Below are 23,992 nucleotides of genomic sequence, written 5' to 3' on the forward strand. Positions count from 1 at the left end.
CACGGTGAAGAAATCCTCACCAATACCTAGCAACGAATAGGAGGAGAAATAAGTTTCATATGTGAAAACAATAATACATGCTGACAACAAATGCCACATTTGACAAAATAAAAACGTTTTATGACGTTAATGAATACATAAGCAATAATATACATGTATCATCAAATGTTCATGTATTATGAACCATGTTCATGTATTATGGGCCAGTGATGGCTTAGTGGTTAAGGTACTGGACTAGTAAACAGAAGGTTGCCGGTTCAAGTCCCGCCACCACTAAGTTGCCACTGTTGGGTCCCTGAGCAAGGCCCTTAACCCTCAATTGCTCATTGTGTAAGTCGCTTTGGATAAAAGCGTCTGCTAAATGCTGAAAATGTAAATGTAAATATTATACGTACGTCTGTGGCCACAGATGCACTGAAATCTTAGAAGAACCAGCTGTTTATGAAGATCACGGCTCCGTAGATTACTAAACCGAGGGTACGGATTACTAAACCGAGGGTACGGATTACTAAACCGAGGGTACGGATTACTAAACCGAGGGTACGGATTACTAAACCGAGGGTACGGATTTTGCTGTTCATATATTTTTTTTCCTTAGTGACCCCTAAGGTACGGAGCACCAGGCTGGGAAGAGTGAATCTACAATAGGCAAGCAGGTTGGTGTTAATAAATCAACTGTGGGAGCAATTGTAAGAAAATGGAAGACATACAAGACCATTGATAATCTCCCTTGGGGTCAAGATCTCATCCCGTGGGGTCAAAATGATCATGAGAACAGTGAGCAAAAATCCCAGAACTACACGGAGGGACCTGATGAATGACCTGCAGAGAGCTGGGACCAAATTAACAAAGGCTACCATCAGTAACACACTACGCCGAGAGGGACTCAAATCCTGCAGTGCCAGGCGTGTCCCCCTGCTTAAGCCAGTACATGTCCAGGCCCGTCTGAAGTTTACCAGAGAGCATATGGATGATCCAGAAGAGGATTGGGAGAATATCATGTGGTCAGATGAAACCAAAATGGAACTTTTTGGTAAAAACTCAACTCGTCGTGTTTGGAGGAAGAAGAATGCTGAGTTACACCATATCTACTGTGAAGCATGGGGGTGGAAACATCATGCTTTGGGGCTGTTTTTCTGCAAGGGGACATGATGACTGATCCGTGTTAAGAGAAGAATGAACAGGGCCATGTATCGTGAGATTTTAAGAGAGCATTGAGAGCATTGAAGATGGAACGTGGCTGGGTCTTCCAGCATGACAATGATCCCAAACACACCGCTCGGGCAACGAAGGAGTGGCTCCGTAAAAAGAATTTCAAGGTCCTGGAGTCTCCAGACCTCAACCCCATAGAAAATTTGTGAAGTCTGTGTTGCCCAGCGACAGCCCCAAAACATCACTGCTCTAGAGGAGATCTGCATGGAGGAATGGGCCAAAATACCAGCTACAGTGTGTGCAAACCTGGTGAAGACTTACAGGAAACGTTTCACCTCTGTCATTGCCAACAAAGATTATGTTACAAAGTATTGAGTTGAAATTTTGTTATTGACCAAATACTTATTTTCCACCATAATTTACAAATAAATTCTTTAAAAATCCTACAGTGTGATTTCCTGGATTTTTTTTTTCTCATTTTGTCACTCATAGTTGAAGTGTACCTATGATGAAAATTACAGACCTCTCTCATCTTTCTAAGTAGGAGAACTTGCACAATCAGTGGCTGACTAAATACTTTTTGACCCCACTGTATATATAGTTGCGAAGCATTGAAGAGGATAAAGCATCTTTTTGCAGCTTAATATACTATATATTAGATATAACACACACACACACACATATATATATATATATATATATGTGTGTGTGTGTGTTATGATATCTAATATATAGTATATTAAGCTGCAAAAAGATGCTTTATCCTCTTCAATGTTTTGCAACTGTATTACCGTAAAACGGGTTTTAGGCGCGCAGTAAAACTTGTAGCGCAGTTAGCGTGACTGCGGACGGACTTTAAACTAAGAGTACAGTTTACAAATCTGTGCGTACAGTTTACTAAACTGAGGGTACGGTTTACTAAACTGAGGGTACGGATTACTAAACTGAGGGTACGGATTACTAAACCGAGGGTACGGATTACTAAACTGAGGGTACGGATTACTAAACTGAGGGTACGGATTACTAAACCGAGGGTACGGATTACTAAACCGAGGGTACGGATTTTGTCTTCACATATTTATTTTCCTTAGTGACCCCTAAGGGGCTCCGTACTACAGATAAAGTTTGTTAGATCTGACACTTCACATTCTTTGACCACACAATCAGAGGACTGAAAACTCCAATGTAATTGCACACCTGCTAGATGGCACTGTTAACGCCAACTCAAAACCTGATTGGTTAAAGTATCAATTTCATTGCCATTTATTTTAGGCTAGAGGCGCCCACACTACTGATTTTGATGGCCTTAAGGCAGATTTCTTTGACCCTGGCCACACATGATGACTGAAATATGATTGGATAATAGCTCTAGTATACATATACACGCCTGGAAGCAAAGCAACCAAGAACAAATCTATGAAAGAAAAAAAAAACAGACTATTTGGAATTAATTTATAAATATTCATGGGAAAATATATTAAAACATAAGTCAGTGATTCTGACAGTGTTTAGGCCAGCAGAGAAGGCCTTGCTGGCCCTCACGGTCCACCACTGTAAAAGGGTTAATGGGTGAAACCTATTGTCTCCTCCTCCCTCCTGTATTTCGACAGAACTGAAACTTATCTTTTCCTGTTCAGTACCAGTAAGTTCAGATCTATTTTGTATCTGCGATTGTAGTTTTTGTTAATTTCGGTGTTTAAGTGTATATTTATTATACACGTACACTTGTAAACTGTAAGTTAATAATTATTGTGTGTATTGTTATTTAATGTGTTTGTCTTAGACTGAAGCAGGAAGTTTGAGCTGCTGTAAGTAACGGTGTGTTTATACTGGTGTTTCTGTCCTAGTTTATAAAACTGCTGTAAAATGGCAGAAGCAAATATTTCAGTCGCTCAGGACCAGTTCAGCTGTCCAATCTGTCTGGAACTACTGAAGGATCCAGTTGCTGTTCCATGTGGACACAGTTTCTGTATGGTGTGTATCAGCAACTGCTGGGATCAGGAGGATGATAAGGGAACATACAGCTGTCCACAATGTAGAGAAACCTTCACTCCAAGACCTGTCTTGAGTAAAAACACCATTCTGTCTGAAGTTGTGGAGAAACTGAAGAAAACAGAACTTCAAGCTCCACAACCTGCTCACTGTTTTGCTGGACCTGAAGATGTGGAGTGTGATGTCTGTACTGGAAAAAAACACAAAGCTGTTAAATCCTGTCTGGTGTGTTTGGCCTCTTACTGTGAAACTCACCTCCAGCCTCACTATGAATCTCTTGCTTTTAAGAAGCACAAGCTGGTTAAAGCCTCCAGACGACTCCAGGAGCAGATCTGCTCTCAGCATGATAAACTGCTGGAGGTTTACTGTCGTACTGATCAGCAGTGTATCTGCATGTTGTGCACCATGGATGATCATAAAGGACATGATACAATATCAGCTGCAGCAGAAAAAACTGAGAAACAGGTAAAATATTATACAGCTTTCTAATGCAGTTGATTGTTTTCATAATGCTGTGAAAAACATATTAGCCTTACCTGAGTTTCTTTATTTTAACATATTTCGCACATTAAACAGTTTCAAAACCTCTGAATATAGACAATTTCGAATCTTTTATTCAAATCATTTATTTTCACACAGCAAACAACAAAGTAACCAAATGTGAGCATTCAGATAAACAAATCAGAACATACAGAACAAGCTATTTCAATAGAAATGTAAAACCTTCAGATGCAACCTTTGAGCGGTGTGGGTAATAAAACATTAGAGTGCACTACAACACAAATATCCATTTGTGTGAAACAACTATCAAATCCACTCGAAAACTTGTGTTTTACAGCTCAATCAACTTCTCCTGGAGATTATTTAACGTGGCTTTTATGTTCCAGTTGGTGTTAAATTTTTTTCCCTTAATTAAATAAAAAATTCAGTATGCAAAACCTGTCCACAATCAAGTGAGCTTTACACAGACTTAGTGTTATGCTTGACTAAAGTAGAAGCAGGGGTAAATCATATTCTAAACCCATGGCAACATAGCATTTGTTTAACAGTGGACCGTATCACTTGGGTTCTAGCAGCTTCTAGTTCATGGTACACTTTCTTGTTTGATTAATTACATCTAACCAGACACATATAAGGTGACCAGTTTTATTTATACCTTGACAAAAGACAACTATTCTATGCAATTTGAAATGGGTGCAGTCAAACTACCCCTATTAATACAGACACAAAAAATTGGAGGGCATGCCACAAAGTTAAAGGACATTATAGAACATTCTTAAAACGATTAAAGTTTCTGAATGTTAATTCATGAAAAATCTGACTCTCAATAAACTTAAACTCAAATTTATAAAAACATTGCATGTCTTTCATCATTCAGTCACACGAAATTACAGTTGCAGAATTATTTTCATTTCTGCCAAGTGTAATTCCTCTAACACTGATTTTTAATCATAATTTGTGTTTCTGAGCAGAAGAAGTTGGAGGAGATACAGAGAGAATCACAGAAGAGAATCCAGAACAGAGAGAAGGAGATTCAGAAGCTGAGAAAAGCTGTGGAGTCTCACAGGGTGAGTGTTAATAAGAACAACTGACTGATAAAAGAGCTTTTTCAGGATCATCATAAACTCAGCCAGTCACTGTCATGGTACATGAGAAAGGTGTTAAAAAAATTTCTTCTTTCTTTATCTTCTAACAGAGCTCTGCACAGACAGCAGTGGAGAACATTGAGAGAATCTCTACTGAACTGATCAGCTCCATTAAGAGAAGATGCTCTGAAGTTACAGAACTAATCAGAGATCAGGAGAAAGCTGCAGTGAGTCAAGCTGAAGAATTCATGAAGCAACTGCAGCAAGAGATTGAGGAGTTACAGAGGAGAAATGCTGAACTGGAGGAGCTTTCACACAGTGAAGATCCCATCCATTTCCTCCAGGTAACATCTGAATCCAGATAAAAAGCAACTGCTATTTAGCAAATTTAGAAGATATTTTTATTACAGGCACATACAGGGGTTGGACAAAATAACTGAAACACCTGGTTTTAGACCACAATAATTTATTAGTATGGTGTAGGGCCTCCTTTTGCGGCCAATACAGCGTCAATTCGTCTTGGAAATGACATATACAAGTCCTGCACAGTGGTCAGAGGGATTTTAAGCCATTCTTCTTGCAGGATAGTGGCCAGGTCACTACGTGATGCTGGTGGAGGAAAACGTTTCCTGACTCGCTCCTCCAAAACACCCCAAAGTGGCTCAATAATATTTAGATCTGGTGACTGTGCAGGCCATGGGAGATATTCAACTTCACTTTCATGTTCATCAAACCAATCTTTCACCAGTCTTGCTGTGTGTATTGGTGCATTGTCATCCTGATACACGGCACCACCATTGGATGCACATGGTCCTCCAGAATGTTTCGGTAGTCCTTGGCAGTGACGCGCCCATCTAGCACAAGTATTGGGCCAAGGGAATGCCATGATATGGCAGCCCAAACCATCACTGATCCACCCCCATGCTTCACTCTGGGCATGCAACAGTCTGGGTGGTACGCTTCTTTGGGGCTTCTCCACACCGTAACTCTCCCGGATGTGGGGAAAACAGTAAAGGTGGACTCATCAGAGAACAATACATGTTTCACATTGTCCACAGCCCAAGATTTGCGCTCCTTGCACCATTGAAACCGACGTTTGGCATTGGCACGAGTGACCAAAGGTTTGGCTATAGCAGCCCGGCCGTGTATATTGACCCTGTGGAGCTCCCGACGGACAGTTCTGGTGGAAACAGGAGAGTTGAGGTGCACATTTAATTCTGCCGTGATTTGGGCAGCCGTGGTTTTATGTTTTTTGGATACGATCCGGGTTAGCACCCGAACATCCCTTTCAGACAGCTTCCTCTTGCGTCCACAGTTAATCCTGTTGGATGTGGTTTGTCCTTCTTGGTGGTATGCTGACATTACCCTGGATACCGTGGCTCTTGATACATCACAAAGACTTGCTGTCTTGGTCACAGATGCGCCAGCAAGACGTGCACCAACAATTTGTCCTCTTTTGAACTCTGGTATGTCACCCATAATGTTGTGTGCATTGCAATATTTTGAGCAAAACTGTGCTCTTACCCTGCTAATTGAACCTTCACACTCTGCTCTTACTGGTGCAATGTGCAATTAATGAAGATTGGCCACCAGACTGGTCCAATTTAGCCATGAAACCTCCCACACTAAAATGACAGGTGTTTCAGTTATTTTGTCCAACCCCTGTAAGTACTAATTGTAAGACTATTGTTTTGTAATTCACACAGCAACGTTAAAAGTAAAAACAATTTAAATGTAACCTAAAATCCACAACGGTGAGAGAAACTTAAAATATGAGAATCTTGGTAATTAAGTGAATTCGGTACAACTTAATTTGTGTGAGAGCTTAAAATCTTAAATACTGTCTAATCTAAAAGATGTTTGTTTATGAATTTCTGGTTGTATGTGCAAAGTTGTGAGAACAGTGTTTAGTTACCTTAACTCTACAAACTCTTCATGTCTTCATGCCAGTCATGCCATGTTTTCATCTTTAGTTACTTTTTGTCATTTTATCTCTTTGTAGACTTTCCAGTCTCATTTGGTCTCTGCTGGTCCTGCAGAATCACCCACCATCAAATTAAATCCTCTAATCACTTACAAGGGTGTAACAAAGTCCATGTCTGAGCTCAGAGAGAAACTAGAGGAATTTTGTAAAGAGGAGAATGAGAAGATATCATGTGGAGGTGAGCTACAGGCCTCAATGTTATGCTGTATCATTTCTTATTAGTGATTATGACTGACCATAGCTGGTGAATTTTTGTGCCCATATACATAGAACAAGTTTGACTGCACCTGTTAGACTAAGCCAGAGAATATATATATATTAGGGAAGTCTACAAAGCTTTGTACAGAACTCAGAAAGTGGGTCATAGCTCAAAGTTGTTTCAGTTAATGTTTAACAAATTAATCAGATTAATGTGGGAAGAGATAAGGGGTCTAAAACCAAAAATAAGGTGTGCTGGCTGTCAGATTTACAAATGCATACAGTGGACAGTGGATTCAGAATGTATTCAGACGCCTTGACTTTTTGCACACTTTATTGTGTCATTACTTGACACTAAGTAGTAAGTAAATGAAAGTGTGGGTGACTAAATAAATGTATATGTTAGTAAATGTGTAAGTTAATGAACATATGAATGAATTAATGTTAGAGTGATTTAATCACAGTGTTAGTAAGTAAATGAATGTATTAGTTAGTAGATATGTGTGAGTGACTGTGAATATGTGAGTAAATAAATGTGAATGAGTGTATGAATTGGGATCTGATGCCCTGTGATTAGTGATTGTAGGTGGCGATGTATCCACCATGACCTTGACCAGGCTGAATCAGTTACTACAAATGAATGAATAAATGAATGATTGCATGAACTGTAACTGTGTTTGTGTTTCTGTAGTGAGAAAAATCTGGATGATTTCTTCACCTGAACCACAAACCAGACGAGAGTTTCTACAATGTAAGTCTATTAATCACACAAACATAAACACAGCAATATCAGAACCTACAGTACACTATATACTGTATAACCTAAAATGTGGAAAGTATTTTTATTAGAGAACACAGTCACCACTATTTAAACTAACAGAAACATGTTTAAATCTTTCACTTCACTGGTGTTTTTCCTCTCCATCAGATTTCTGTCAGTTCACACTGGATCCAAACACAGTAAATAAACACCTCCGTCTGTCTGAGAAGAACAAAGTGGTGACCTGCAGTGGAACATTACAGTCGTATCCTGATCATCCAGATAGATTTGATTATTACTCCCAGGCTCTGTGTAGAGAGAGTGTGAGTGGACGCTGTTACTGGGAGGTGGAGTGGAGTGGGAATATTGGGGTTTCTATAGCAGTGTCATATAAAAGCATCAGCAGGAAGGAAGTTGCTAATAAGTGTGTGTTTGGATGGAATGATCATTCTTGGAGTTTGTTCTGTTCTCAATCCAGATTTTCATTCTGGCACAATAGTAAAGGAAATGAAATTCCCATAATGCAGAGTTCTACTAGAATAGGAGTGTATGTGGATTACAGAGCAGGAACTCTGTCCTTCTACAACGTCTCTGATACAATGAAGCTTCTCTTCAGAGTTCAGACCACGTTCACTCAGCTCCTCTACCCGGGGTTTTTGGTTTGTAATGGGTCGACAGTGAAACTGTCATCCTGAAATTAGATAATTATGCTTGGGTGGTGCAGCACCATCCCAGCCCACAGCGTGTTCCTCTGTACATCTCTGCTGTTTGGTAAAAAAAAAAAAGTGTTGGCAACTGTGCTAGCTTGTTGCTTACTTGGCATGGATGTTTCCCATCTTTAATTGGGAGGGAAAAAAAGAGAAAAATCCAAAGTTGTGTAAACCCCAAACATATTTAAATATATTGTTGAGTCTCTCGCTGCCTTCAAAAGACGATTAAAAACCTTCATTAACTCTTTACTAAGCACTTAAGCTGACATGTACTTACTAATGCTCTTAAAAAAACAACAACAACAAAAAACATTTTTTCTAACAGGGTTTCAGCAGATTTGTATTCTTGAACTGCTATCTACTTAAACTAGAGTAGAATGATTTTTACTATGCAATCTCTTCTGTAAGTCGCTCTGTTTAAAAGTGTCTGCTACATGCTGAAAATGTACAACCCCAAATCAGAAAATGTTGGGACAGTATGAAAATGCAAATTAAAATAAAATCAAATGACTTTTATTTGATTGCAGATAGTTTAAACCCAAGATATTTCATGTTTTGTCTGCTTAACTTCATTTCATTTGTTAATATACTTATATCATGTAATGAATATTAAGTTGTTATTTCACCTAATGGACAGTGTGTTTGTTGTAATTGACTGTGTGTGCTAAGTTGTTGAACCTATCAGGTGTTTAAATCTCTCTTGTAGCAGTTTGTATTAGGAAATAGCTTTTATAATTGTATGCACTTCTTTTGTGAGCCAACTTAGAATGCTCATGTTGAGGCTGAGCTTGTGGCACCACAAGTGGTTGGTCTCTGTGGTGTGCAACAGGAAAAGTATCCAATTCCATTATTCTCGTAAAAGGGCTGGTTGCTTATTGCTCATTGGTTACCCATAACCACACCTCCCACACTCCTTAAAAAAGAGCGGTAACCATTCTGAGCCTTAGTGAACTGCCTCTTCATCTTTGAAGATCTCAGAGTTCATAGTCCCGATTCACTAACTGGTGAATTACCAAGGTGCGCCATATCTTACATTCGTAGAAAATTGGTCAAGTTTAGTGCGCTGGTCTACTGGACACAATCATTAGCACCTGAAACTTTGCCACTGACCAAGGTAGAGTTTGAACATACAATCCTAATGATGCACGTAGGGAGCAAAGGCTGGTCCGTGTGGTCAGATCCAGCAGATGAGCTACTGTAGCTCAAACTGTGAAGTTCATGCTGGTTCTGATAGAAAAGTGTCAGAATACACAGAGCATCACAGTTGCAGGGCTGTTTTGGCAGCAAAAAGGGAACCAACACAATATTAGAAAGGTGGTGATAATCTTATGCCTGATCGGTGTAAGTTCTTTGCATTGACTTATTTGTTTTGTTCCATGATTAATCACTTTGTCTATGCTATATTTTTAATGTTTATTATAATTATCCAAAACGTGCACTATGAGTTTGATTCTCAGGAGAGAGGAATAATCGACCTAACAAACAGAAAGTGACTGATCTGTTATGAATTTGGTTTTCTGGTTATCTGGTAATTTTCTCCTCAAAAATGCCAGTGGTGCTCTGTGATTTATTATGTACTAGTAATTATATAATGAATTAACTAATGGCTTTCCCCATATGACACAACAAAAATGATTCTATACAAATGTGGGTTTGGGGTTATACAATATGATTCTGCAATGTATAGCATCTAATATTCTACTGTATCTAATAACAACCAATAAACTTTACAGTAATCAAGTTCAGTGTGTTTTTATTTCTAATAGTTTAACACTTTAAAATTTCTTAACAAAATGCAGATGCTTCAACTCTGTAACATCAGCATCAGTTCATTCTGTTTCTTTTTTATTTAGCAGCATCATGTAGAAAATAACACAGCTGCACATGTCCAAACTTGTACAAGTGACTTTGTTTAAACCCCCAAAATAGATAATGTTTTAGCCTCAATCATTTTCTAATTTGATCTAATTTGGTTTATCCATCAATTTAAGGGCTTTACAGTGCACAAGGAATTTAGGGGTTTTACCATCTACAGTTCGAAAAATAATAACATTATAGATTTAGAGATTCCGGGGAAAATGTCTGTGTAAAAAGAACAAGGCCAAAGTAGCTCGAGTTAAACCATCTCATGAGGTCAGCATCCGTTCTCTTAACAAGATTCAACATCTGGAGAAACTCATTATAAGACTTGGCTCTAAACATCTAAAATCTTGAATATACAGTTGTATTTAGTTCTTTTAAAAATATTTGAATTACGATCTTATTATTTATTTCAATTTGAATTTCTATCTTATTAATTCTCATAAAGACATTGTAAATTCCAGTGATTTTCAGGCTTTTAAACGGCATCAAGTACAGTAGTGTGTGATTTGGGACACAGCAGCTTTAAACACTGATGTAACTTGAAGCTTCACCTTTAGGAGACATTGGCTTGTACAATTCAAATTGTCCCTGATGAGTCTTGTTCTCAAACCAAAATCACCTGCAGATTATCCAGATTTTAATCACGTCAGAGAAAAAGTCTAAACCTGTGAGACTAGTTATAATATTGTAGCGTCAGCCACTGGGGGGCCGGAACGGGCTTTACCCAGAAAGCCTTGCGGCCGTGATATCCGGACTTACCATGGCCGTGTAGCCCAGTGTTGGGGATGGGTTGGCTACGGTAAGGGCTGGATAGACAGCTCTTTGATTGTCTGTCTGTTGTGTGAATGTTAATGTGTATGAATGAATGTCTAAATAACCATCTGGCGGCCCCGACGCCCCTTCCTCCATACTTGCCGGCGCCACAGTATAACACCTGATTCAATATCACTTCTGGCTTGAAGGTTGCTGTGCAAGAAAGCATCTTCTATAACTAAAATAACTTATTGTTTTCTTTCTTTCTTTCTTTCTTAAACAAATATTTTCCTGTCATTTTGCCACTGCAGAAAACTGTAATAATTGGCATTTCAAAATTTCAATGAAACACATGATTATATAAATGTAGGTGAAGGTCTGTCACTTTCTAGATCACACATAAGGCTAACTGGTTTCCAATTCCATCTAAGATTAACTGTAGGAATGTTTGATTCTCAAATAAAACCGCCTGTTCCTAAAAGACCCAAACAAACCAGGATTGTCAGTTTGTCCTCTAGAGGGCAGCACCGTCTAACTCTGTATCCAAAAGATCTGGAGCTGCATTCATAAAGCTTCTGAAAATCCTAGCAAAGAACTTTTAACTTAGTTATAAAACTTCTAGCTAAGAGTTTCAGCTCAGTGAGGAGGCGGGGCTCACCCCCAGTGTAGCCATTCCTTGGGATTTGGGGGATCGATTTGGGATTTGTGGATTTTGCCCAGTAATCTTGGGATTTTAAATAAATTAATAGTCATTTTTATTGCACTCAGGCAATGACATACTGCAATTTTATGGTCCACAAATAAGGAAGGGCAAAGCATACTACTACTAAATAATACCCTTTGGTTGTCGCTGGCCATTTCTAATGATTTTGCTGTAAGATGTGATGTCCTGCATCCTGACATGATGTGAGGTTCTGAAAGTGCTGTGATTGTTTACCATGTGAGGTTCTGAAAGTGCTGTGATTGTTTATGATGTGAGGTTCTGAAAGTGCTGTGATTGTTTATGATGTGAGGTTCTGAAAGTGCTGTGATTGTTCACCATGTGAGGTTCTGAAAGTGCTGTGATGGTTTATGATGTGAGGTTCTGAAAGTGCTGTGATGGTTTACCATGTGAGGTTCTGAAAGTGCTGGAATTGTTTACGATGTGAGGGAGGAAGGATGTGAGGACGGACGGACGGACAGTAGAAAGGACAGACGGACAGATGGAGGCAAGGAAGGAAGTAAGGATGCATAAATGCTTGTCAGACATCATCAGACCATGTATAGACCACGCTTTGTGGAAAAGGACAGGGCCTTCCACTAACTGTTTCCACACAGTTTAAATGATAATAAACTGATGTGTATTCACCTGATGTTGTGGCCAAAACACCTAAACCTAATCATTTCTGGGTTGTCAACATACTTTTGGCCATTTGGTGTGATAACCTCATTCTGAAGTTGACCTCACTGCAGTAGTGAAACTGGATCAGTAGTGTCTGTAATTGCATCATGTTATACCTCCTTGCTCAAACCACCACCGTTTCCTCTCACACACAAACTGTGTAAAATATTCATCGTCCCAACATAAATGTGAGTGCAGGGTCAGTTCGAACCCTTTTTAGGGACCAGGTGCGGCACCGAATGCTGTAAAATGTGCTTACTATAAACCATGACTATTTCCTTGGCACATTTTCAGCTGTTTGTGGTTCTTTGGGGGTTTGCATGAACTGGAAAAGTGTTGAAGACTTCGCGAAAGGGCCGTAAACTATCGCACTAGTCTTGCTTTTTATGTTCTGCTTCTGACTCACATGCTTAGGAGATCATAAAATATAAGGACACATGACTCTGACCCAGTGATGTCAGTATTATGCCCCCTGTAGTGCAGTTTGTTGGAAATGTAGATTTATTGTTCATTAATATGGATTTATTAGAGGTTATTTAGAATCAGGACATACATCAGCCAAAACATTAAACTCGTCCACATGATCTTGAACTAAAACAGATTTATCTGACCAGTTGACTTTCTTCTACAGCTACGATGTCCAGTTCTGATACTGGGGTGCTCATTGTTGCCACTCACAGTGGTGGACAGAAGTTACCACAGGCATTTTGACTATGCATCGCTGTACACAGAAGGGCTCAGTACACTCCATGTTGTGACACGTCTACCACACGTCTATCACCAGGGTTACAATGATCTGCAGCTTGATCCACAGTAGATCTTATGTTGGTATGTACCAGACACCAAAGCCTTCATGTTCACTGGCATCAATAAGTCATGGCCGTCCAGCAACCTGTCAGCGATTTGTGTCTTGGGTACTCACCATGGCTGCCTGTGACATCCTTTACTGTTTCTGAGATGCTTCAACCCAGTCAACTTGCCATAACAATCTGGTCCTGATAAAAGTCTCTCAGGTCTTAGATTCAACTTTAATGTCATTTTGCAGAGCCAATAAAATGCAGTGATCTGCTGCATTCAACATCTGAGCTATGAGGAACTACCATCAGCCTAAACCCTCAAGAGCACCAGTGTTACAGAGGAGACACTGTCCAGCAACTCCAGGCTACTGGAGTTTCATTAAACCAAGGACTTTTTTAATGCATTTTCCATTTTAACCCAATTGTGCTATGCTTCCTCTCTACTGGTGCTGATCCCCGCTCCGATTGAGGAGATCAAACTGACACACGTTCCCTCCGACATATGCGCAGTAGCCAACTGCATCTTTTTACCTGCACGAGGCGGGTTCATATGCGGATCAGCTTTGTGTATGGAGAGCCACACCCTGATCAACATTATTCCTCGACTGTTATGAGGTCCCTTTCCGGCTCCATCCCTGTATGAACAACAGCCAAACGGTGTTCATATAGCCGCCCAGCCCAGCCGGATGGTAGAGCTGAGATTCGATACGAGGTATTTGAAATCCCAGCTCTGGTGTGCTAGCGTATTTTACCGCTGCGCCACCTGAGCGACCAGAACTTTTTAAAATATCTTTATAGACCTTGCTTCATGTCTTTATAGACCTTGCTTTTTTGTTCCCTTTCTGGAACTGGAAGGGACCTTCCCTAAACAGTTGCTGCAAAGTTGGAACCATTTTTTACTATATATTATTGATTTATTACAGCTGTTAGCAATTCTTCTGGCTAAAACACATGAATTCAATAATTAGAAGGGGTGTCCTAATACTTTTGGCCATGTACTGTACATTGTGCAAAGTACCTAACATTGTACATACTGTACATTGTGTTGTTCCTAATAAAATGGACAGGTGTTAGTACAATGGAAGTGTAGCTAATAAATGACCACCTGAATATTTAAAGGCTTGGATCACAAATGAAATAGTTACAGATGTTCTTTAAGCGTGCTCGTGTGGGCAGCTGTAAATTACTCTGGCTCACTACTGCTGGTATCCAGGGTTCGAATCCCCAGCGGTGCCATCGGCCGGTCAGCCGTCCACATACAGACGTGATTGGTCGAGTCTGGTGGGCTTTGTCCAGGGTGTGTTACCGCGTTGCGCCCAGTGATTACGGTGAAATAAAAAACCTTTCTTCAGAGATGAATTATAATTTGTCCCCAGTTTCATGGAAGCAAATTTTTCATCCACATTATGAAAAACATCTGGAATTTCATTCCTGTGCTAAAATCTCAGGAAATGGTTGACAGCCAGCTTGATGATTCAGGTTTGCTTGAGCCCAGAAACCACAGAAGTGTCCCTCAGGACGGATCCAGGCTAGCACTGTTATGTTTCTCAGAGCTCCCATCCAGCTCATAACACACTGAAATACAATATCTGGTCCTGGGATTGACCTTATTACTCTAATTTGTCCACACAGCCAGGAAAGGTCAGGGATCAAGTGGAGCAGAATCAGGGCACATTAACGTTCCTGATTAAATGACCCATCAAGGTTTTGTCATGCCGTCATTAAACTAAACTTTCCTCTCCATGTCCCAAAAAGCTGAGGTCATATTTACCACTCTGCTCAGACTAACACCGCCAGCCTAGAAACAGAACTCTGCTAAGTAACAAATGAAATGAAATACGCTTCATGGTCAAAAGTATGTGGACACCTCTTCTATTTTCTACTTACTGTAATTAATTCATTATATAAATAAATAATATTCTACACTCACGTACACAAAGCAAAGCAGATCCATAAAGAATTGGTTTGACCAGTTTGGCAAAAGTTTAAAGAAACTCTAGTGGTCTGCACAGACCCTGACCTCAACCCCACTGATCAGCCATAACATTAAAACCACCTCATTGCTTCTACACTCACTGTCCATTTTATCAGCTCCACTTTGTAGTTCTACAATTACTGACTGTAGTCCATCTGTTTCTCTACATACTTTTTAAACCTGCTTTCACCCTGTTCTTTAATGCTCAGGACCCACACAGAGCAGGTATTATTTAGGTGGTGGATCATTCTCAGCACTGCAGTGACGCTGACATGGTGGTGGTGTGTTAGTGTATGTTGTGCTGGTACGAGTGGATCAGACACAGCAGCGCTGCTGGAGTTTTTAAATACCGTGTCCACTCACTGTCCACTCTATTAGACACTCCTACCTAGTCGGTCCACCTTGTAGATGTAAAGTCAGAGACGATCGCTCATCTTCTAGCAACGTCATCTTCTAGACCTTCATCAGTGGTCACAGGATGCTGCCCACAGGGCGCTGTTGGCTGGATATATTTGTTTGGTGGACTATTCTCAGTCCAGCAGTGACAGTGAGGTGTTTAAAAACTCCAGCAGCGTATGCTGTGTCTGATCCACTCGTACCAGCACAACACACACTAACACACCACCACCATATCAGTGTCACTGCAGTGCTGAGAATGATCCACCATCTAAATAATACCTGCTCTGTGGTGGTCCTGTGGGGGTCCTGACCATTGAAGAACAGCATAAAAGGGGGCTAACAAAGCATGTAGAGAAGTGATTGTAGAACTACAAAGTGCTTCTATATGGTAAGTGGAGCTGATAAAATGGACAGTAAGTGTAGAAACAAGGAGGTGGTTTTAATGTTATGGCTGATGGGTGTAAATCAGCGAATGCTCTTTTGGCTGAATGGGTACAAATTCCCACAAACATACTTCAAAGTCTTGTTAGAAGCCTTCTCAGAAGAGTGGCTGTTGTTATAGCTGAATAGATCACACAGAGGTCACTTAATTTTAATACCATTTGTTTTGGAAATGGGACGTCCATCAATCTCATGGTCGTACAGTGTACATTCCTACCAGATTAACTGTTGACTGATGATGGTCAGTTACTAGTTAAAATAACAGAATGAAAAGTGGAACGTGCATTAATCCAGTGCAGCTGACATCTCATGTGCAGTAAGTTAATGAGGAGCAGAAGCAGGTCATGGTCATTAAATCGTGGCACGAGGAGCTGGAAGTCTTCAGTTCCTACCTGCCACAGTTCATTCATAACTTTGCTCATAAACAGACATTCTAGGCACAGGGCAAGATTGCAAGAGTTCAGGGAAGTATTATAAAGCATTGGTGCGGATGGAGGGGCTGCAGGAGGATCGTCCACCCAGTCCAGTGGGACGCAACTAGAATGCAAGATACTACAATCAAGGACTGTATTTTGTTTTTTAAAAGCAAAATATCACAATGTGAAAAAGAAAACAAAAACAATCACAACCCCAAATCAGAAAAAGTTGGGACAGCATGGAAAATGTAAATAATAAAATAAAAACACAGAGTTTCTTACATTTACTTTGACTTTTATTTGATGTCAGACAGGATGAACCTGAGATATTTCATGTTTTATCTGCTCAACTTCATTCCATTCATTAATAAACATCCATTCCTGCATTTCAGGCCTGCAACACATTCCAAAGGTTTTATTTTGTCCCGTTCTTCCTGCAAACATGCCTTAAGATGTGCAACAGTATGGGGTCGTCGTTGTTGTATTTTTCTTTTCAAAATTCTCCACACATTCTCTATTGGGGACAGGTCAGGACTGCAGGCAGGCCAGTCCAGTACCTGTACCCTCTTCTTCCGCAGCCATGACTTTGTAATGTGTGCAGCAGGTGGTTTTACATCGTCTTGTTAAAAAATGCTGGACGTCCCTGGAAAAGACGACGTCTTGAAGGCAGCAGATGTTGCTCTAAGATCTGAATGTACTTTTCTGCATTAATGCTGATTCATCTGACCACAATACACGTTTCCACTGTGTGATGGTCCATCCTAAATTCTTCAGAGCACAGAGAAGTCGACGCCGCTTCTGGACATGGTTAACATAAGGCTTCTTTTTTGCACAAGAAAGTTTTAAGTGCCATTTGTGCAGTAACTCTGTATTGTAGAGCTTGATAAAGGTTTGATAAAGTAATCCCTCACCCATTATATTAGCTATTGTTGAGGGCCTGAAATGCAGGAATGGATGTTTATTAATAAATGAAATTAAGTTGAGCAGATAAAACATGAAATATCTCAGGTTCATCCTGTCTGACATCAAATAGTCAAAGTATCCCAGACGTTCCCTCTGGGATTAATAAAGTGATTTATCTAAATGTAAGGAACACTGTGTTTTTATTTTATTTGTATTTACCATACTGTCCCAACTTTTTCTGATTTGGGGTTGTAAAATTACTAGTGCAATAAAAAACATTTAAGTAAGTTAGTTAACAAAACACAGAAATTTAGGTAAATAAAACACTGGCTACAAACTATTATAATTTGTTCTTCTTTGTAAGGGAGCTGGTTATAAAATAACAAATAAGATGTGGTTTATCATATGAAATGAGTCGCCACAGTGGATCCTTCAACTGCATTTGATTTGGTTCAGTTTTTATACCAGATGCTGACCTGACCCAACCCCCGTATTTATCCAAGCTTAGGAGTGGACTGATGTGCCGCCACCCTCCCTTCCACCCTGGCTAGGTTCATTTGTTGGGTTCAGAGCGCCAAGTCAGCCTGGTCTTGTAAAGGTCTTGCTCAAGGGCCCAACAGTTGGATGCATGGCAGAGCCAGGACCCAAACCCACTGTCATCTGATTGACAGCCTAAAGCTCTACCCATAGGGTGAAACTGTGCTGCACTGTTTATTCTGACTCCTTTCTATCAGAACCAGCATTAACTTCTTCACATGATGAGCCTTGGCCGCCCATGACCCTGTCGCCGGTTTACCACCGTTCCTTCCTTGGACCTTTTTTAATAGATACTGACCACTGCAAACCAGGAACACCCCACAAGAGCTGCAGTTTTGGAGATGCTCTGGCCCAGTCGTCTAGCCATCACAATTTTGCCCTCGTCAAACTCTCTCAGATCCTCATGCTCGCCCATTTTTCCTGCTTCTAACATCAACTTTGAGGATAAAATGTTCACTTGCTGCATAATATATCCCCCCCCCACTAACAGGTGCCGTGATGAAGAGATAATCAGTGTTATTCACTTCACCTGACCGTGGTCGTAATGTTATGCCTGGTTGGTGTATAGTGTAACTATCCTGCCTAAACCAGTACTTACTAACCAACTAGTTCTGCATAAACCATGCTGACCATACAGACCAGGATTTTGGCAGAAACTGGTGGATACTCTTCTGTTCTGTTGTTTTATCAGGGATTGTTTTGCATAGGTAGTTAATTCATTTATTGTCTTTTTAACCACAGCTTCATCCTGGTCAGGGCTGCGGGGGGTCGGATTCACTGACCGAAGGGCAGAAAATACCCTGAACAGGTTGCCAGTCCATCACAATGTTGGTCTTGAACCCATGACCCTGAGAGGAAGAGATTTACTGAGAGGAAGTTTAATACATTTGTATTTTTTCTGTATGTATGATGAGTTTTTATTCTAAATCACTTTTAACAATCACAAGCCTTTAAAAACAACGATTGTTTTAACTGCACCGGCGTTCAGTAGCCGTGTTGTTCTCCAGCACACAGGACCCACAGGAGACTCCCTAATCTGATTTCTACACAGAAATATTTTCCCCTCTCGCTCCTCTCAAACCAGACCTCATTTCCCAGCAGGCAGCTCGGGTTTTTCTTTACTGTTGCAGCCAGGCAGGGCTGTATGAGAACACGGCCGGGTCCTTACGATGTTTTTGTGTCCACTCAGCGGTCTTATAGAGCCGCGCTGCCTCCCACGAGAGCTCCTCTGAACATGTGGAGCTCATTTATCCAGATTCCTGACTGGTAGGAAAACAGAAGAAGGAAAACAAAAAGTGAAGAGGCGAATACAGACGGACTGGTTCTCCACGCTGAGAGGGGATGGTTGTGGGTCTCTAGAGGGGTTTTCACCAGCACGCCCGCTGGTCTGTTTTTCTCCATATGGCCAAAAGTATTTGGACACCTGACCATGAGCTTGTTGGACATCCCATTTTAGAAACAAACGGAATGAAATTACAGTCTCTATTTCCTCAGCTGCTCTCATTAGGGGTCGCTGGCGGATCGTGATCCGCATCATTGATTTGGCACAGTTTTTACGCCGGATGCCCTTCCTGACACGACCCTCCCTATTTATCTGGGCTTGGGACCGGCACTACAATGCACTGGTTTATGCATCCTAGCGGCCGGGTACCTATAGGACAATTCAGTGTCTCCAATCAGCCTGGCTGCATGTTTTTGGACTTTAAGAGGAAACTGGAGCACCCGGAGGAAACCCATGCAGACACGGGGAGAACATGCAAACTCCGCCTCACCTGGGGATCGAACCCAGGACCTTCTTGCTGTGAGACGACAGTGCTACCCAGTAAGCCACCGTGCCACCCAGAATGAAAATAGAGTGACATATAAATAAATGGTCCACTGTTCCATGAGCTTTGTACTTACAGACAGTAGCTGTGCAGGTGATCTTGGAACATAACATCGTCTAGAAATGGCTCCAAGTGACGTAATGTTTGAACCCCAGTCTTATAGATGCAGTCAGACTAGTCCTGTTTATATTGGGACACCCCTTCTAATTTCTAATTCATGTGTTTTGGCCATAAACAATTGCTAACAGGTGTGATAAACTCCAGTGTCCTGCACAGAGCCCTGAGCTCAGCCCCACTCAACAGCTTTGGGATTAACCAGAACTGAATCAGCTGAGGCTTTCTTGACCAACATCAGTGCCCAGCAATGCAAAGTTTCTTTGACTGAATGGGCACAAATTCCCAAAAACATACTTCAAAGTCTTGTGAGAAGTCTTCTAAGAAGAGTGAAACTCTGTTTTAATACTATTTGGTTTTGAAATGTGATGTCCCCAAGCTCATGGTGTCCAAATACTTTTGGCCATATAGTGTATAACCTATAAAGGGTGGACGGCAACTCACAACATACACCGACCAGGCATAACATTATGACCTCTGTCAGGTGAAGTGAATAACACTGAGTATCTCTTCATCACGGCACCTGTTAGTGGGGGGGGTATATTACGCAGCGAGTGAAAATTTTATCCTCAAAGTCGATGTTAGAAGCAGGAAAAATGAGCGAGTTTGACGAGGGCCAAATTGTGATGGCTAGACGACTGGGTCAGAGCATCTCCAAAACTGCAGCTCTTGTGGGGTGTGTCCCAGTCTGCAGTGGTCAGTATCTATCAAAAGTGGTCCAAGGAAGGAACAGTGGTAAACCGGCGACAGGGTCATGGGCGGCCAAGGCTCATTGATACACGTGGAGAGCTCAACTGTAGATCAAATAGCTGGAGAAGTTAATGCTGGTTCATCCATCCATCCATCCATCCAATGAACAACTTCCGGTTCCGGTTTTGGGTACGCTGTGCGCTTGTGTTGCTGCCGCTCCATTTTCGGTTTCTCATAGCTGGATTTTCTTTTCTTTTTTTCTTTTTTTCACTCTTTTTCGGATATTTCTCAGTTTTTTTTGCTGTTTTTCATGTAGCTTGGTACTTAACGGCGATACCGCTGTGATACCGCTGCCGCTACTGTTTGTTTACGTGGGCATGCTGCTATTTCGTGCGGCTGAAGTAGCGGCTGAAGTAGCAGTTCTACCAGTTTTACCAGCTATAGCCCTTTTATTTTTCATCTCTGCTGCAACTGACATCATCTGATGACCACTGCTACCTGCTGAGTAGCCAGCTGCTGCGCTTCCTCTCAGTTAACCTCGCCGGTGACTGTGCTTGGCTGTCTGGCTGCGAGCCTTCTCCTAGGACGTCCTGCATAAGCCTCAACTGTGGTGAGTGGGTCATCTCTCGTTCACTCGTTTGTGTGCTGTCAGCTTTCCCTCAGTTATATCGCTAGCTGAGCGACTGTTTGATTGTATGTGGGTACTTGCCACTAGGTCGGCTAACGTAGTTTTTCCAGATTTTGCCATCAGCTACTTTCACCTGTGTAGTGTGACTGTGAGGTTGTGCTGCTGCTGCAAACTCTTTTTTGCTTAATTTCTGTTTTGAACTGTTATTTTGGCTACTGACCTTTCATATATGGTGCATTATGCCATCTGCTGGCTTTATGCTCTTCGCCATCTCCGTTTTTTCATTGTTTGGTCACTCCATTGCAATTCTTGGAATCCCAGACTGCATTACAGACTGCAATAACTACGCTGCTTCCTCCGATGGCTACTTCCATGTTTATTCTTCAACTGAACTTCTTCACCTACGATCCTGCTATCACCTTGATTCTGCAACTTATAGCTTCTGCCGTAGTATTGGAATTCTACGGCGCCCACGCTATATTCATCGCGGCCGTAGGAGGCATCACTCTCAACGTGCGACCCTGTTTCACAGCTATCAATCTTCTGTCTCGGCTATTCCAGTCATCTGGTCTACGGTTCGCCGGCCTAAGAAGAGCTCCAAGTGGTCATCGCAGCGTGCGGCTCCGAGGGTCCTTCGCGAGTTTCCTCGATCTGCCACATCCTCGTCACCGCATATACCCTCCCAGTCCACAACATCCCAAAATAGACTGTTTACCCTCGCACTTTTCAACTGTCGATCACTTTCGGACAAAGCTGCCTTAATCTGTGATCGCATTGCTCATTACCATGTTGATCTCCTGTTCCTCACCGAGACTTGGCAATTGCCAGACGAATACTTTCATCTGAACATTGCTACACCATCTGGTTTTAGACATTTCTCGTCACCAAGATTAACTGGTAGGGGGGGAGGTCTAGCTGTGTTTTTTCCTAACAGTGTCAATGTAAGGCTATGCGAGTCCCAGTTGGTCTCGTCTTTCGAGTACATGATCGTTAAGATCCTCGGTCGTATCACAACATATATAGTATTGGTATACCGTCCTCCCAAGAACTCTATCTCTGTATTTATGTCTGAGCTGGCTGAAGTTCTAAATTTCATCAGTGCAACCTCTACTTCCATAGTCCTGTTGGGTGACTTTAACATACATCTCGACGTTAACTCTTCCCCCGCTGCAGACTTTTTGTCACTGTTGAATTGTTTTGATCTCCAGCAGTATGTAACTTTTCCAACACATAAACAAGGCCACATTTTAGATCTCATATGTGCAACTGGCAATGTTGTCAGTAATGTGTCTGGACATATTACTGGTGTTTCTGACCATCTCTTCATTACTTTCTGTCTCTCTCTTCCTATTACCAAATCCTCTCCGAAGACATTAATTTCCTATCGAAATTATTCTGCTATCAGTCCTCAATCCCTCATGGCTACTCTGGAACACTCAAACTTTACCAGTATTACTTCTGTATGCTTACTGGTGGAGGCTGTCTCACTTTACCATCAATCGATCGCATCTGCCATTAAGGTCCTAGCTCCGGTGAAAACCAGGTATGTTCCACGGTCCCACTCCTCTCCCTGGTTCTCCCCGGAACTACGTGTATTAAAAACTACTGGTAGACGGTTAGAGCGTCTATACAGGAAAACCAGGTCATCCGTGCATTCCATTGCTTTTTCTGCTCACCTAGACAAATATAAAGCGGCACTTAATGCTGCTCGAACTACTTACCTTACTGATAAATTTAAGATAGCAGGACAAGACCCCTCTCACTTATTTTCTACTGTCAAGAGGCTACTGCATCCCCCATCTGACTCTTCTCCCGCTTCACGGGAGCTTTGTAATTCTTTTTTGACATTTTTTGAGGATAAGGTCTCTACTATTTATAAGACTTTATCAAATTCTACAAATCAAACTCCGTTTACTGTTCCTTCACTCTCTTCTCCTAGTTCTCTGTCATCTTTCACTGCTGTCGATTCTTCTGCTATTTTAAAGATCTTGGCCGCTTCAAAGCCCACTACCTCATTTCTTGACCCCGCTCCTACTTATCTTCTGAAATCCTGTGACTCGCTCTTAGCTGCTCCTATCTGTCATCTTGTCAATCTCTCACTCTCTTCTGGTTCTGTCCCTTCTGATCTTAAAACTGCCGCTGTCACTCCCATCCTAAAGAAACCGGGTCTGGACAGATCTGTGTTAAACAACTTCAGACCAATCTCGAATCCTCCATTCCTTTCTAAGGTTCTCGAAAAAGTCGTAGCTTCTCAGCTTCTTGACTTTATGAGCACAAATAATCTGTTTGAAACTTTCCAGTCAGGTTTTCGTTCCCAACACAGTTCTGAGACTGCTCTACTCTATGTGCTGAACGATCTAATACGTTCCTCGGACTCTGGTTTTGTCTCGTCTCTTCTTCTTCTAGATCTCTCTGCTGCCTTCGATACGGTTAACCACAACATCCTTCTGTCTCGTCTGTCTGATATTGGGATTTCTGGCATTGTACTCTCCTGGTTCAAATCCTATCTATCTGACAGGCATTTTTTCATTCGCTTGGGTAATCATGTTTCCGACACTGCTTTGGTGAAACAAGGGGTACCGCAAGGCTCTGTACTGGGGCCTCTTCTTTTCATTATTTATATCATTCCACTTGGTTCCATCATACGCAGACATGGTCTTAACTTTCACTGCTACGCAGACGATACCCAACTCTACCTTGCCTTCAAACCATCCATCTCTTTTCCTCCCGCCTCGCTCACCTTGTGTATCCAGGAACTTCAATCCTGGCTGCATTCAAATTTCTTGCTGCTTAATCCCCTTAAGACTGAGCTTCTTTACGTGGGCACTAAAACTTCACTTTCCTCTTTCACAAACTCTCCCCTCCTCATTGGGAATGTTTCCATCAC

At 41.4% G+C, this 23,992-nt stretch overlaps 1 protein-coding gene across 1 annotated transcript; it reads left to right on the plus strand.

Annotated features, from left to right (window-relative positions):
- Positions 1–3,005: 3,005 nt before the first annotated feature.
- On the plus strand, positions 3,006–10,122 carry LOC134312487 (tripartite motif-containing protein 16-like). Its single transcript, XM_062994473.1, has 6 exons — positions 3,006–3,609; positions 4,617–4,712; positions 4,841–5,074; positions 6,733–6,892; positions 7,604–7,663; positions 7,841–10,122. Exons 1-6 carry the CDS (start codon positions 3,019–3,021, stop codon positions 8,365–8,367), a joined length of 1,668 nt encoding a protein of 555 aa, XP_062850543.1. The 5' UTR covers positions 3,006–3,018; the 3' UTR covers positions 8,368–10,122.
- The last annotated feature ends 13,870 nt before the right edge of the window (positions 10,123–23,992 follow it).

This window comes from Trichomycterus rosablanca, chromosome 4, assembly GCF_030014385.1.
Source record: "Trichomycterus rosablanca isolate fTriRos1 chromosome 4, fTriRos1.hap1, whole genome shotgun sequence".
NCBI lineage: Eukaryota > Metazoa > Chordata > Actinopteri > Siluriformes > Trichomycteridae > Trichomycterus > Trichomycterus rosablanca.

Bases quoted from the DNA above. Each gene is read 5' to 3' on its own strand.
- LOC134312487 (XM_062994473.1), top strand. From the start codon at position 3,019: ATGGCAGAAGCAAATATTTCAGTCGCTCAGGACCAGTTCAGCTGTCCA. The intron at 3,610-4,616 runs GTAAAATATTAT...GTTTCTGAGCAG, and splicing joins CAGAAAAAACTGAGAAACAG to AAGAAGTTGGAGGAGATACA. The intron at 6,893-7,603 runs GTGAGCTACAGG...GTGTTTCTGTAG, and splicing joins TGAGAAGATATCATGTGGAG to TGAGAAAAATCTGGATGATT.